Source organism: Zalophus californianus, chromosome 1 (assembly GCF_009762305.2).
Source record: "Zalophus californianus isolate mZalCal1 chromosome 1, mZalCal1.pri.v2, whole genome shotgun sequence".
Taxonomy (NCBI): domain Eukaryota; kingdom Metazoa; phylum Chordata; class Mammalia; order Carnivora; family Otariidae; genus Zalophus; species Zalophus californianus.
Genome location: NC_045595.1, coordinates 214,397,598 through 214,413,871, shown reverse-complemented (window position 1 = coordinate 214,413,871; position 16,274 = coordinate 214,397,598). Strand labels below are relative to the sequence as shown.

The window sequence follows — 16,274 nt, the reverse complement described above, 5'->3', positions numbered from 1 at the left end:
CCGGCCCCACAGGCTGCAGGTAGCGAACACGCTGCCCACACCGGGCATGGGCGGCAGGGATGAGCATGGGCACCACAAGCCCTGCTCACCTCAGTGTCCCTGACGGGGGTCCCCAAGACAACTGGAGGGTTCCAAAAGCCCAAACCCCCAAGGACCAGGCAAGGCCCTCACTTTGCACTGAGTCTACAGCCTCGAATGAGACAGACAAGAGGGCAAGAGGGGCGTGGTGGCCAGTGGGCCAGGTGGACAGGCCCTACAGACAAGCCATGTAAACCCAGGCTCCAGGGAAGGTGGCATCTGGGAGCGCCGCGATGGTCTGGGCAGCCAGAGCCTAAGGCTGAGCGAGGCAAGACAGCTGCCCAGGCGCACCTCGCTGTCCCTGGACACCGTCAGACCCGGTGCGGAGGCAACCTCGGAAGAAAGAAAAACACAGGGAGAGGGCTCCACGGCAGGCTTCTTACTGGAGATTTTCACACACCTGCAGGCGAGGGAAGGCGGTAAAGAGCCCGCGAGTGCCTCCAGCTGCACCCACTCCGAGCCCGGGCCGACATGCGCTCACGTGACCTCTGCCCCCAGGCCCCTTGCTGCGCTGGTGCCTGCTCACCAGAGTGCCTGGGTGTCCTGAGCCAACACCTGTGAAGGGGGACCCACCCTCAGCAAGGGCACCAGGAGCATGGGCTGAGATGGATCAGGAGATGCTCAGGGGGACACGGAGGTGGCCTGTCCAGTCTCAGCACCAAGCCCCTTCCATGGCCCCACATCGGGCCCCCCTGGGCTCAGCCCTGGGCAGGCCACTCTCATGACCCCGAGGGAGGACACCTCTCCCAGGTGGATGGGAATCCCAACAGCACTGCCCGACTGTGGTTTCTCCACCACAGCATGCCGACAGGGCTCTGCCACAGGGGCCAGCAACCGGGGAGCACCAGTTCACATCCTACCCAGGAGCACCCCCTCCCCAAATTCTGCTCTGGCTCTCAGTTACTCCCACCCTACCTTGTGGGCTTCCCTCCTGTGGTTGCAGGGGCTAGAGGGTGCTGGTCCCTCAGGGCCCTGTTCCTCCTGACGCCCTGCAGGTAGCTGTGCCACGTCACAAAGGGAGGCACGGAGGCCCAGAGCAGAACCTACCCAGAACCAGGCAGGAGAGCGCAACCGGCACCTCCCACACCAAGGCCGACAGACCCACGTGTGGTGTCAGCGTGGGCTGTCCCAGTTCTTACACGTACGACAAAGGAAGTACACCGAATCTCCAGTCGCCTCCTCCGTGCAGCAAGCTCCACGTGACCCACAACAGCAGAAACACCAGCCTCGGAAAACTGGGGCTGGGTGCAATGACGCTGGCCTCTCTGGTCCCAAGCAGGAGGCTTAAAAGTACCGCACACAAACCTGGGTCCTCGTCCCTCCCAGGGCCAATGTCCTGGGTGTGCCCTCACCTCCAGGACCCCCAGAGTCAACACTACAGCCCTGCCGCCCTGGGGGAGGGGAATGAGAGGTGTCCAGCAGCATTTTGATAAGTGACAAAGTGACAGCAACTGCGCACCCCGGGGCGTGTCATCCCAAACTGAGTGCCCAACCCGAACTCAGGGCAGGTGCCAGGAACACCAACCCTGGGTGTCCACGTGACACAGAGAGCAGTGTATTCTCACCTTCAGGATCACAAAATTCTCCAGAACCTAAAAACAATACTTAAAACAATCAACCCAGTGACCATGCTGAGCACAGGAGGCAGGGTGGCCTCCCACCCTCGCTGTGCCTGCACCCCACCAACCCACCCACCTTCTGAGCCCCACCCTCCAGCCCCAGGGCACTGACCTCAGCTACAGGCCAAAGGGCTCTGGGCATCCCAGGGAGAAAGGGTGGGCATGAGCTCAGGCACAGGCTGCTCCAACCAGAAAAGCTGACGGTGAGACGCAGCTTCCTGCGACAAGACAGGAAGCTCTGGATCCTCAGCGGTAGAGACACAACAGTCTTCTCATCCGTGTAAGCGGAATGCCAGTGCATAGTGTGAGGTCCAGTGCCCAGCACTGCACTGGCGCCCCAGTGGCCCGCCTCCCATGCAGTCTGCAGCCTGGGCAGGACATGAGTAATGAATCACAGGACGTACGTCCTAACAGAACTGGAAAAAGAATTAATACGTAATTAGCTTTTCCATAAATGACACCAAGAACCTGCTCCCCTTCTGTCAACAAAGATGTGCAAAAACCAAGCACAGGTAACAGAAGGAGGTAGCCTCAGGTTTCAGAGCGGCTTCAGGAGCAGGCTGATGTGACTGAAGCCTCGCACAGAGGCATCCCGGGACACTGAGCTCACACCTCAGCTTCTCAGTAAATGCTACCAAGACAGAGATTTGGAGGAATAAAGCAGGAATCCTTCCCGTCCCTCTGTACATCAAAAGAAGGCCCCGATGCATAAAATATATAAACAACAGAAGCGTAAAAGTACTACAAAAACACAAATGAGTCACAAAATACAAAGAAAACATCAATTTGACTACGTACAAGAACTGTATCAAAAAAGTTATGTGGATAAACTCAAAAAGCATTACTAATGGGGACACCTGCAGATAACAAAAAAGCGCTTCTGAATCAACAGGAAAGGCAAACAGCATAAAGGAATAAGAAAAGTGCAGAAACGGGCTGCCTTCAGAGAAACACGGCTAACGGAACTTCTAAGGAAGCGCACATCTTACAAACCGGCCCCCCAAAAACTGGCTGCCCTTGACGTTAGCAGAGACCTAGGCATGCACCAGCCGGCTCAGACCAGAGGCAGAGGCAGACTCTCAAGCGCACAGCAAGGGCTCCCTCAGGGCAGCATCTCTCGAAAGCGATCAGGCAACTGTCTACTGACTTTCGTCGGCGTTTTACGGGCTTCTCGTGTCCGGTCCCCAGTCAGAGGCATGTACTAATACCCTGGGCCACAGGGCATTATAGTGTATTATACACAAGTCCACCTCGGGGACTTGTGATGCAAAACCAGGGCCAAAGGGGCCATCTGGCTCCCAAAACCATCTACGGATTTTTTAAATGTCTGCACATCTAACTCAGCAATTCCACCTCTCTATTTCTGTGTACAGAGGTGTTCACTAGCATCCACAGAGATAGGAGGACACAACGTGCCCTGCAGCGTAGGTCCCATCACAGGACAAACCCCAACAGCCTTGCAGAGGAGCAAGGTCACCCTGTGCTGATGGGCAACCACGCCCAGCACTCGGGGAAGCACGGGGCCAGCACCAGCCACGTATGCAGACTGTGGAGACGGAGAAACCTGCAGTGGCGACAGCCGCACCAGAGTCCCTGCACGGAGTCTCCACGCTCGTGTGCACCATGCTAACGAGAAGGGCAGTGGTGGGCCACGGGGGGGGGGGGGGGGAGGGGTGGCGAGCACTGTGGGCTCTCTCCAGGATGGAGAGGACAGGCCCGGTGGCCGGAGATGAAGCTAGAACAAGGAGGGCCCGGGCCCCCCACCTCAGCAAGCCTGAGACAGGTGGTTGCCTACAGACGGTGCAGCTAGATTTTGTTCCCTTCATTTTTCCATTTAATTATTTATGCTGTACCCTGCAAGCAGGCAGCGATTCAGGAATTTTTATAAAAGCAAAGATATAAAAAAACCAGGGACAAATTTCCCTAATCAGAGACCATGTCTGGGAAGAAAAATGACAAGATTCTTAACCAAAGAGGCCATATCAACCTATTCTCAAAAACACCCACCAAGTTTTACTGTTAAAGCACCCTTTTTGTTGATGAAAACCTCTCCCATGATGAACTCCCAGATGCCCCAGACTGTTGCATATGTCAAAAGGACAGACTCAAGGGGGTCAACTTCTAACATAAAGACACATGGTGACGTGGCCGCTAGCGCAGCTTTCGGAGCGGAAGGCTGACGGGGCCACCAGTGGTTCTGGTTCTGCAGCCGCAGAGCTGCTCATCGTTCAGAGGTGGCCCTGCAGGCCCAATAGACTGATGGGAGGGGACGAGGAGCAGCACCCATGGGCAGAGGAGAGGGGCTCCTGGGGGGCTCGGGCCAACCTGCGGTGCTCCCCTTGGGACAGACTGTCCTGCCAGCACCTGGGCCCTCGTCCCCAGCACGACATGAGTAACCCCTGCCTGCTCCTCCTGCAACCCCTCGTTCCACCCCCGCCAACCTGGCCCATCTCCATCGCCTTCTGCAGGCCACTGCCAGGACAGACCGGGGGGGGGGGGGGGGGGGAAGGGCTCTCCAGATAACCAGGTGCCAGAGGGACAGTGAGCAGCGTGGCTGCACTCCGAGGGTGGAGGCAAAGAGCTCATCCTCACGGGCTCCTTTCTCTCAGGGAAGGAAGCCTGCAGGCGGCGCCTCCACCCGGAGACGCTCAAGCCAAGCTCAGCCTCCCCCCTCCAGGGGCCTCTACATCTGCCAGGGAGAAAGGGGACACTGGGCGAGGTGCCCCGAGGGTCCCCCAAGCAGCATGTACTCAGCACGCTCTGGGGGTGTCCCCTCCTCACCTCCTCTCCACAATCTATGGAGCGCCCAGGATGATCCCACAGGGGGGTAAGGCTAGGCCCTGCTCAAGGCTCCTTGCCAGGCAGGCCACACACCCCCTCCCTGACCGTGGCGAGCAGCAAGCCAGCAGAGCGAGGGCAAAGTCACAGGCAGGCAGGCGAGCGCAGGTGATGCTCAGGTTCAGCGGTCACAGCACCTTCACTGGACAGTGCCTCCCTCTGAGTGGTAGGAATGTGAGGACCCTTCGTCCACAAGAGGCCAGGAGGGCCCCAACCTCACAGATTCTGCCTGAGCATCTTGAGGTGGGCTTTGGAAAACCCACAAGCGTGCAGGTGCCCAAAGGGGGACAGCTGCCAGACCTGCAGGCACCGAGCACCGATAGGGCCGGACAGCCTGGATGAGCAGAGACCGCACACAGGCCTCCGGCCCCCCTCAGCCGCCAGGGACATGAGTGACAGCAGACGGCCTCAGTGGGGTGAGGCTGCCAGGCTCCACAAGCAGCAGAAACGCGCCGAGAACCTGAAATAGCTGCTTGCCGCCAAGTCCAGAACACTGGGTTTAGAAATAGCAAGCCACGTGCCCAGACAGCACCTCCCCACCGTCTCCTCCTGCACGTGACACAGTCATGCCCAAGGAGCAGCACCCCTCACAAAGGGAATGACCCTCAAACGGTCATATAACCCCACCTGCCCCCTCGGGTCCAGTGGCCGCTGCTGGTGGACAGCACTGTAAAGACAGCATCCCCCCTTGGAAGGAAGGTTCTGGAGTAGCAAGAGAGAGAAGGCTCTCAAGTGGTTATCTGTTGACGGAGGAGCACCCAAGGACCTGCCCACAACCAGACCCACTCTGCTGACGGAGGAGATCCGGGAGCTGAGGCGGCGCACCGTCCCTCCACACCGGCCCGCCACCTCTCTGCGTGCCCAGGGAGGCCTCCCGCTCACGCGTGGAGCAGCAGACGGAGGCATTCCACGAGCCTTGCAGGAGGCAGCCAGGACTCTTCCCAGATGGACATTCGCCCAGGCAGGGCCAGCAGCTCCACCCAGCTGGCCACGGGAGGGGGGCCCGTCTGCACGAAGGGCAGCGAGGTGAGCTGGGCCAAAGAGCCCGCCGGCCGCTTCCGGAAACGGGGCAGGTGGCATCCGCTCTGACCAGGTCAGTCTGTGGGCACAGCCAGGTCACAAATGCAAAATCCCACACAGGGACACAGAGACTGCAGTCTCTGGGTAGAGAAGGAGCTTTTGTCTTTTCTCTACTGCGCACATGCTTTCCCAATTATCAAGTGTTACCTTTCACAAAAGCGGTTTTAGAGGGAGGCCAGTCCCTGACTTCCGAGCCTCCGCCAGGGCTGAGCCTGGTTGTTCAGGGTTGAGGACTCGGGGCATCCATTCATGCGTTAGCTCAGCTTCATGGAGCCAAGACCTGGAACAGCACAGAGTGAAGGGGCTTCTTCCACAGCCTGGCCCCTCCTGCTCCCCCCAGATTCCAGAGAGAGCCCAGATCTTTCTCCCCCCGCCGGCTCTCCACGCCCCCCACCTCCTGTGCGAGGTCCACTGCAGCAAGACGCTGGCCCCCGAATGGCTGCATGTTCTCCCCCCATGCCATGTGTCAGCCATTCCTAAGACGGCCACATCCAACAAGCTACTTCAATTGGAGGGAACAGTCAGCCCACCATGCTGCCAGGAAGGGGGCCGCCGTCACAAGCTCCAAGACACAGGAGGGGGTCGCCATGAGCCTCCCTGTCACCTGCTTGGGCCACGCTCTGCAATCAGAGCTCCACAAGGATGACCTCACAGAGACCCCCAGCAGCCCTTCTTGCAGATGAGGGAGCCAATCACAGAAAGCCTCAGGCCTCCAGCAAGAAAACGGTGAGCAGGACGTGACCCAGCAGGCTGGCTCCCAACTGCCCGCCAACACAGCAGAGGGTCACTGACGTGCACAGGGCCTGGGACAAACGCAGCAGCACCACAGATAACTGACAAGAGGAAGACAGGCAGCAGAGCCCGGCCCAGGAGCCCCGGCGCGCCCACCCCACTCCAGCGTCTACACGGCACGTCACTCACGAGAGCAGAGACTAAAAGGTCAGCATCTCACTGCTTCCTGAGCAGAAGCGCTCGGCCTCCCAGGTCCCCAAGGAGGTGAACAGAACATCCGACTACAGGCACGTCCTCACACCGGCCACTGCCCACCGTGACAGGAGGCGGCTCCGGCACAGGTCGGGGTGGGACGGATGCCCAGAGCTATCTAGCAGCACAAACATGAGCACCCCCAGGGTTTGAGCCTGATCCAGACCTAGACCCGGGCCTCAGCCAACAGGCACACCGGGGCCCTGCAGTGTGGTACCCCGGCAGCCTGGCTGTAGAGTGGGGTACGGCCCTCCCAGTCCCAATTCTGGTCCCCTTTCCCACTGCCAGGGGATCTTGGACCTTAGTCCTGCGGGGTGGCTGCCTGGCTCACCCCGATGGTCCCCTTCATTGTCCTGAGGGTGGACACAGGTAGACACCGACTCCCAAGCCTACCTTGAGCCATGCCAGGGAGCACTGATGGGAGGGAGGAGGGGCCCCTTGCTCAAAGGGGCTGTGACCATCGCAGAGGCCCTGGAGCGTGGGGAGCAGGTGGGGCCTACACCTTGCTGTGGCTCACAATGATTCTGGGAGCCCAGGTGTGCCGGGCGTGTCCCATCTCCCCCCCACTCCCCACATGGGCTGTCATCTGGGTCACCAGGGCTGGGCAACAGCGCAGGAACAGGGCTTAGGCTGGGGCTCTCAGAGAGAGGCACCCGAGAGAGAGAAGGCCCGGAACTAGGCAGGGAGGTTCCGGCCAGAGGGCTGCCCCAGCCACCCGCAGGGTACATCTAGGGGCTGCCAAGGCCCCGCCTGCTGCACACCCTGAGCACAGGCCTGCAGGTGTGGGTGTTCAGCAGACATTCACCACACCACACCCTACCCTCTTTGGCCCAGAAAAGACACCTCCGAAAGGCACCAGGCCTCCTCCAGCATGGATTTCCGCCCCCACACCGCACTCAGGGCTGCCGGGAAGGGCACAGAGGCTCTGGCTGGTCAGCCTATCACAGGCAGGCCCCCAGCACAAGAGTTCGGTGGGCAGAGGGCAAGCTGCGGCCACTCCGAGGTGCTCCCGGCTCCACACCTCATCCCTCTCAGTACAGACTGCACACGCCAAGTCCTCCCGCAGCCGCGCTGCAGCGCCCGTGGGCATCAGCCAGGTCCTCCCATGCTTCACCTCCCACAAAGAGCCATCTAGAGGCTGGAAGAAGGTCCTGGAAATGAAATGGCCGTGGCTTGTCCCAAAGTGGGGAGGAAGGGGAATTGAAGCAAGGGACTAAGTACTCCCACATTCCTCCTCCCAAAGCCCTGATGACAGAGGGAGCGGGATGCAGGCCCCATACCCCACAGCCTCACGCCCATACCCTCTCCAAACCATCCAAGCAGGGCCCTTCCAGGCTGCCTCCTTGACCTTGCCCTTCCCTGCTTCCTGTTGTTAAAAAGAATGGGCTGGAGGCAGACCAAGGCGCAAGCAGCCGGACGGCGGGCCCCTTCCTGCCCCGGCACTGCGTGACCGCGGGGCCAGATGCCATCAGCATTCCAGCTCAGCGGCCCCACAGCTGCCAGCAGGCCCAGAGCAGAAAACCCTGCCTTCCAATCCTCCGCCTGGTCAGGGGCACAGACCTTTGGGCCCTGCGAGCCAGGCTGCCTCTGGAGGCAGTAGGTGCCCCTCCCTGGGGCTGGCCAGAGGCGCTCCCGCCCACAGGCTACCCCCACAGCAAGGAACCAAATAAATGCCCAGGCGGCAGCAGAGGGCCTTACAGCCAGCCAGTAGCCTGCGGTCACAGGAGACACGGCCACCTCTAGCGGGCGGGCGCCACGCACCGCAGCGAGGAAGCAGGAAGGCTCTCTGGCTCCCCAACCTGATAAACAGCACCACCGGCTGCAGACCTCTGGGAGTTCCCCGCAACAGCCTTCAAGAGGGCCAGAAGGCCACGGGGGCCTCAAACACTCCCTCAGCCAAAGCAGCCCCAGGAAGCTACCGGCAAGGCCCCCAGCCTGGCCCAGAGAGAGCAGTCATCCCATCTCCTTGCTCACTTCACACTCGGGGCAGCACAGGGAGAAGTGCTGAAAACCTGGTGGGTCATGTTTCACCCCTACCTCACAGCCGGAGGAAAAGCTGTGAAAAGTCTCCGAAGGCAGAGCTTTACAAAATCCCTGAAGACAACCGCCAGAAAGCCCTCGGAATCCGTGCTGCCGAGCTCCTCTCCTTAAGGCAGGGCCGGCCTCTCCAAAGCCAGGCTTGGCCTCCAGGGAGACGCAGCTTTGCCGCCCTCTGCTGAACACACTGCACACCTGCAGCTGCTCCAGACTGAAGCTGAAGGTCACAGTCCAGCCCTGGAGCCGGGGGCCGAGAAGGGCAGGCCCCCACGCTCTGTTCCCGGAGTCCCTGCGGCCTGGAGGCTGGCCTGGGCCGCTCACCACCGCCACCTCCCTACCCTCTCGGCCACAGCCTAGTTGGCTCCCAGAGCACCTCCTGGCAGCCTCCACACCGCCCAGCACACTGGCCATGCTCTTTGCTCATCCCTAGGGACTCCTTCCCTAACCAGGCCTGTCCTCTCCAGGCCTGCCCTCACGTGCCTGCTTCTCTGGGCTTGAGTCCAGAGGCCAGCCACTGCCCAGCCCAGGCCACAGGACTGAGTACTGGCCCACTGAGGACTGACGACAGACCAACCTTGTTATCTGCAACTTTCCAGCACAGACGGGTACAGAACTAGACACCCAGCACCAGCAGAGCAGTGTCCCGTGCAGGGGAAAGACGCAGAAGCCACATACTCACCCTGGACCAGCCGTGTGCCCTCCAAGACTGATGCAGAGGAGCTTCAAAGCCACTTCACATACAGGTCCATGAGCCCACAGACCCTGACCCTCGAGGCAGAGCCGAGTTCTGCTGCTGGGGGTGGGAGGGGCGTCTGCAGAGGGAATGGGGGGTAACCTTTGGCTCCACACCACAGCCTCCTGCCCCCAGGGTGGGAGGTGAAGCTACAGGGCCACAGGAGCCCCACAACCCACCGCACAGAGTCCAGCAGCCCCCACGGACTGGAATCAGAAGGTGGGACCAAGGAGGCAGACTTGGCTCGCAGGCCAGCAGGATTCCCAAAGGCTCTGTACACTCAGGGAAGAAAGATGCCAGCAGCAAAGGACCCACAAGGTCAAACAGGCCCCTTGGGCGTGAGCACAAGTTGACACAGGGAAAGAGCACATGTGTGCATGTTGGGTCAGGGGAGCCACACACATGCACGTGGCGGGGACGTACGACGGGCCAGGGCCCCCCCAACCGTACCCGCTGTGTGGCACGGTACAGCGGCGAGAGGGAGGCAGTTCTGTCTGTGACTCCGCCCAGGGCAAGGACTCTGGGAGGGCCATGTCTGTGCTAATCCAGGCCGACAGGCACCCTTGCCTTCATGGCCCAGCGGATGACTGAGCAGCAGCTGAGTCCTCAGATACCACCTTCCACAGGACCTGTCCCAGGCCACCAGCCCTCACTCAAACCTGGGAAGCCACAAAGTGCGACGTCTCCTGTAGGACCCAGGGCACTGGCCCGGCGGGAGGTGACAAGGGCCAAGATGGAAGAGCTGTTGGCCGAAAGGGAGGCACGGCACGGGGGGGAAGGCCGAAGCCCCAACACCTGAGCTGTCTGGACACGTCAAGCCAGCAGGGAAGGGGCCGCGGCTTCTGTAGCCCCAACCAGGTGCTGACGAAAATCAAGCACCGTGTCCAACACTTCCCATCTACTAACCCACCTTCACCAAAACACGCCTCAGACGATGTGAAGGCAAGAGGTAACTGAGTTCTGCCCACTGAGCAGAGACACGAGTGCGAGGCCCCAGATCTGCTGGCAGAGCGGCTGATGCACCAAGGTGCTCCACTCCGGGGGCTCCCACAGGACTGCAGTGGATGCTAGGACCCAATCAGGTCAGGAAGGACGTGGTCTTGCAGAGCTAAGAACCCAGAGAACCAGGCTGGGGTCTAGGATCTTCAAGAGGATCTGAGAAAAAATGGGAGAGGCTTCTGTACTCCTATAGCTGCCAAACAGGCCCCACTAGGCTCCTGCCCCGTATCCTGATGTGGCAGCAACAAAGACCACTGGAGGGTGGTGGCAACAAAGTTCAGCAGGTCTGGGTGGGGTCCCAGTGATGCTGGTGCTGGCTGGGGACCACCCTACAGGAGGCGCACAGCCTCAGCAGCTCTCTCTGCACAGGAGATGGGGAGAGGAGGGGAGACGTAGGGGGAGAGTCGACTGTGACCGTGCCCTGCAGGGAACAGCGGCAGAGAGAGGCCCTGCTGTCACTCCCACTGAGCTCAGCAAAGGGAGGGTCCAGCCCCTACACCGCCAGTTCACCTCCATCCGTGAAGGGGGACAAAGTACACCAGCCCCTCACAGACATGGGAGCACTGCCTGGCCAGCACGGCCAGAGGAGCCCCAGAAAACTCCCAGGCAGGCCACGTGGCACACCTCCCCAGCAGATGCCGCGCTCACCTGACAGCCGAAGTTAAAGAGATGCTCCAAACTCCAGCAAACTCCAGCAGACCCAACACTGTATCACCAGTGGTCTGACGCAGGACCCACAACTGCACACGAAGGCTCTGTCCCCTCCACTCCCTCCAGACTGTCCAGGGACACCGAAGCACAGACGGCTTCACCCGCTCTTTGCCCTGGATCCTCACCTGAAGCCAGCCCCTCACAGAGACTCCACTACAGGCAGGCCAGAGGTGGGCGCAGGACTGGGGTCCCCGGCGCCCATGGACAGCACAGCTGACCTCTCCCCTGCAGGGCTCACCCTCTCAGGTAAGTGGGAATCTGCACACTTCCACGGACAGAGCTGCCACTGAGAGCTGTGTGTCAGCTGACACAGGAACAAAAGCCACACACCAGTTACCTCCACCACGCCCCTGGATGGAGGGGACAAGTGCCCAGCACACATCACCACGGCAACGGCTCTGGATGGGCTCAGTCGCTCCAGGCTGAGCACCCCTGCTGCCTCGGGCTGCACCGCTCCAGCTGTTACCACAGACGGGATGCTCACGCGGAAGGACGACCGTGAGGAGCACACGAGAAGGTGAGAGCACACGCCAAGCCGTCCCATCTCCCAGCTGGCGGCCCGCGAACCCTGCAGATGCCCACCCCGTGGAGGGCTCAGCCTGTGGGGGCCAGACCGGGCCCAGACCAGTATGCCAGAGCCCGTCCCATGGGCAGAAGGCAAACAGCCCCACAGCCACCAGGGAGGCAGGAGGAGCGGGGGAGAGGCCACAGGATGGCACGCAGAAGGGGGACACTGCCAGAGACAGCCTCTGTCGGCTCTCTGAAAGAGTAACTTACACGGCGATTTAAAAACCCTAGCAGAGCTAACCTATACAACACAGAAAGCTCTCATCCAAGGCTGAGAGAAGCAGAAAACCGCCTGCTGGTCAACAAAGAAGCCTGTGTACCCATGGCCTCCACGCACACACCCGCCCCAGCCCCTGGGTCCCTGCAGGAGCGCAGGGACTCACACCAGGGCAAGACACAGCCCGAGCTGCAATCCGCTTTGCAGCGTGCATCCGCAGAAACAGTCGCAGGAGGGTCCGTGAGGGACAAGAACATGCTACCCCTAAACATGCCACTCTGGCCGCCATGAGGATCCTTGGAGCTGGAGACAAATGGGATCAACAGATGCGGAAGGCAACCCTCCCAGAGCCTCCCTTACCTGACTAAAAGCAGAAAATTCTGAAAACGTCTGCCTGGGTCCCTGTCCTGTGACGTCTTCCGGCCTTGAAGACGACGGGAAATCAGCACCTAGATGCACGGGCGCCAACGAACCTTCCTCGGGTAAGTTCCCCCGATATTTACCTTCTCGTCTGTGACCCTGGAAGCCTACTAGTTCTAGCCTTCTATGCTAGATGCCAGAGAAGCCTCGGTTCCAACAGCCCCTGCAGTTACCTCTCACTGAGGTTTCTCCCGGAAGACACATTGTTTTTCTCTCGCCTGTCTTTTGTTGGTTTACTTAGCAGGCTCCTGGCCAAGAACCCAGGGGTGGGTTCCCCTACAGGTTTCAATGTACTAAGAACTGCAAGGAGACAGGGATGGGCACATCTCCCCTATGAAACAATAAAAACCCCAAAGCACGGTGTAAAATATAATCCGAAACAAAGGGCTTGATACAAATCACAGCTGTGAAATAATTACAACTTACAACACTTAAGAATGGCTTACAAACAGGAGACGCAAGCTGGAACAGTATCAAAAACCTGGAAGCCACATAATTACCCAACAAGAGACCAGTTCAGAAAAGCGCAGGTCAACTGGACAGAGTACTGTGGGGCCGCAAAGATCGGTGCTTACAGCAGCATGACGACAAGAAGGCCGCTACTTACAACTTTCGAGCCTGAAAGGCAGAGCAGGATTCAAGCAAGGTAAAAAGATGGGCAGGTCTCAGCAGAGCAGGATTACGGACCCGCACAGACAGCCCGGCCCCGCACGGGCCCACACGCCCCCATCGCCCCAAGCTCTCACCTGTGAGTGCGCGGCTCCCGGGGAAGCAGAGGCCTCCCCCCAGGCGGTGGGGGTGGCAGCGGCGGCGTGCCCTGCCCAGGCCAGAGCCCACCGCACACAAGCGCTGGTGACCGGCAGCAGCCCGTGAGAGAAACAACCAGCAGAGTCCCAAGTGGGGGGAAGTACACTGGGGAAAATGACCTGCCCACATCGTAAGACATGAAGGAAAAAGTGGGGCGGGAGCTGCAACAGAATGGCTGGCCTCAAGAGCACCCTGATTTCTACAAAGAAATTCTCAGGTGATCACGCAGATGTGAGCACCGCGCGCTTATCTGATGGTAAGGACTACTAAATGATACAGGCGTGTTAATGGTACCGCACGTTTATGTTTTAAGAACTCCGCATGCATATATTAAAAGGACTTATGACTAAAACACTGTTTGCTTCAAAATAATCCAGTTGAAAGCAGGTGACAGGTACATGGGGTACCTTTACACCATTCTTTCTACTTTAGTACACCTTAAAATTTTTCCATTGGATAAAAAAACCTTTGAAACACGTACAGGTTAGCTGAAACTTGCCCTGGCCCACACATGAGTATGTCAGCCCTGGCCCAGGGCCAGGGCTGTAAACACCCGGACCTTAGCCTCACATTCTCACCTCTCCTGACGGAAGCAACGCTCCTTGTGTCCGGGTCCAGCTTCTGCACCAAAGCGCTGGGGTCTATCTTAGTCCCAGCAAAAACATCAGTGTTCATGAAAGCCCATTCCTAAGAAGCAAAGAAGACATAAGATTTCTCCGTGGCTGCAGAGCACAACTCAAGGCCGGTGACGAAGCAGGGAGAGCCCCCGACGGGCCCTCCAGATGAGCCAGGCCGGACCAGCTCCTCCGCGGAGAGCCTGGGGGGGGATAACCCTCGCCCCCCAGAGCTGAGCCCAGGGCCCCGGGAACCTAAGGCAGCACTCCCTCCCACCTGCCTCAAACCACCAAACAGGCTTTGCTCCTGTTGTGGGGACCATCTTAGACCAGACTCAGGATAGGTAGTGATTATGAACCAGAAGCACTGGGACAGGCACCAAGATTTCCTCCCAAACCTGCACCATCTTCTTCTTCCCACACCACTCTCCCATCTCATGACCACAGTTCCACCTCAGCAGTGTCTCCCCAGGCCTCCTTCCAACAGTGAGACTCCAAAACCCTCCCAGTCACTGCCAATCACACTGTCCTGAGCCAGAGCCCACCTCCCAGACCCACCTGGCTCATTCTAGGCCCAACCACAGAGGGACCGCAGGATCGACCCACAGGGGAGTCACAGACCAAAACAGGACTGCGGTGCGCAGAAACCAGCCCGAGTGCCTGCAGCCCAGAGCACCTGAACAAGAAGCTCACGCTCCTCGGGAGCTCGCAGGGTTGGAGGGAAAGTCAGTGAGCAAGAGACATCAGAAAATTCACAGGGGGCAGTGCTGGATGAGAGGCAGCTGGGAGGACCAAGCAGGGAAGGCCACCCCAGCTGAGCCCTCCCGCCAAGGAGGAGCCACAGGAGAGGAGGGGCAGCGTGCGGTCCCCGGTCGCCCGGGGCGGTGTGCACACAGCCGATCCTCACTTCTTTTCACATGGCCATTCGGACATTGTCCACAGGAGTGCTTTACATCTCAGTGCTTCAAATTTCAACTTAACTGTAACAGGTATTGATGCTACGCTGCTGGGAGTGTCTTTTGAGGTCTGCAATGTCACATGACGAAAACCAGTGGTCTGTTCAAATGCCTATGTTCCACGTCAGAGCCCAGCAACTGTAATCTTCGTCTCCGCGAGGCCCATCTGCCCTCTTCTCTTCCAAGTCTGCCTCCTCTCCTCAAGGTTTTCTTCTGCTTCCTTCTCTTCTGTGTTCTGGACATTCTTATTCCGCAGTCTCCGTCTGATAATTCAACTTTCTGCCCTCACAGCATCTAACTCTGATGCCCACGCTCGTTCACGGCGGGCTGTTTCCTTCTAATTTGGCTGCCGTCCTGAGATCAGCAGGATTTTACCCTTGTGGGACTCCCACCTGGCCTGGTCAGCCCAGGGATGGACAACCAGGGCTGCAGGGGAGCCCTGGTCAGATGGGCAGGAACGGGTGTGACACACGTCCTAGCAACCATTTAGCTGGAGCAGGTTACAAATTTCATCAAGAACTCGAAGAACCTATGGCTTAGGAGCTCTGCCCTGTTCTCCAACCCCCCCTTACAGAACCTCCCTTGGGAGCTCTACTCCTGTGCCCCAGCGGCCAACGATCCCGCCACCATGTGCCACGGGCTCTAGTCCAAGGTGAGCCAGAGCATGGGGCTCCCTTCCCCCACCTCGCCCCCACCCGTTGAGCAGGGAAGGCTGGGAACAGCAGTCTCCCCGCTCACCCCAGCTTCCGTGGGGCAGAGGTACTAACTAGCCAGGAAGAGGGGCCACCCCCTCGGGGCCAGGGTTTCTCTTCAGCGCGATGAAAATGTTCTGAAATTTGTGGTGACGACTGCGCGCCTCGGTGAATATGCTTAAAAATGCCCGTTGAATTGCACACTTCAGACGAGCGAATTTTACGACACGCAGATGGTATTTCGAGGGTTTTTGTGAAAGCCAGGGCACCGGCGCCAGACCCCGTGTTCACACGGCAGTCCGCCACCAGCCGAGCGTACGCGGTCACACGGCGTCCACGTGCGCAGTGCTCCCACCCCCCGACCGGCGCGCTCCGGGCCGCCATCGCTCGCCAGCCCCCGGCTCCCGGGCAGCAGGTACACGCCCGCAGCGCTCTGCCCGCCCCGGGGGAAATCGGCCCCCCGCGAGACGGCGTGAGGCGCCCACCCCGGGACCCCGGCCGCACCCCCACCGACCCCGAAAGCAGCAGGCGGAGCGCGGCCCCGCGGCAGGGAGGGACAGCCCGACGAGCGGGCGCGCGCACGCACACACGGAGCGGCGGCTGCGGACCCCGGGCCTCTCTCCGCTGCGCAGCCCCGCTGCCCGCCTCCCTGACCCCGCGCGGCCCCCACGCTCAGGGGCGCCTACCGCACCGCCACTCACCTTCGCGCCGACCCCGCGGGCCGCGGCATGCGCAGGGGCCGCCTCCCGGGTCGGGGGCGCGGGGTCGGACGCGGCCTGCCCCGCGGGCCTCACCGCCGCCTGGTGCACGCGGGCCCGCAGCCCCCTCACCTTCCCCATGCTCCCGCGAACCCCGCCGCCCGCCGGAAGCCGCGCGGCGCGCGGCGCCCGGCCGGCCGGAAGCTGGTCCTGCGCGCGGGCGG

General features: G+C 60.2%; 1 protein-coding gene across 3 annotated transcripts in view; it reads right to left on the bottom strand.

The window, feature by feature from the left end:
* Window positions 1–16,274, bottom strand: part of FAM207A (family with sequence similarity 207 member A) — a 36,408-nt gene extending 20,134 nt beyond the window's left edge. Inside the window, exons 1-2 of one of the 3 annotated variants that reach the window (XM_027584733.2) lie at window positions 16,054–16,274; window positions 13,669–13,777 (exon numbers count right to left, since the gene is read on the bottom strand). In XM_027584733.2, coding sequence (XP_027440534.1) covers window positions 13,669–13,777; window positions 16,054–16,191 — 247 coding nt within the window. In that variant the 5' untranslated portion in view covers window positions 16,192–16,274. The remainder of the gene's footprint in view (window positions 1–13,668; window positions 13,778–16,053) is intronic. The other 2 variants (XM_027584735.2, XM_027584734.2) reach the window with 2 other exon arrangements.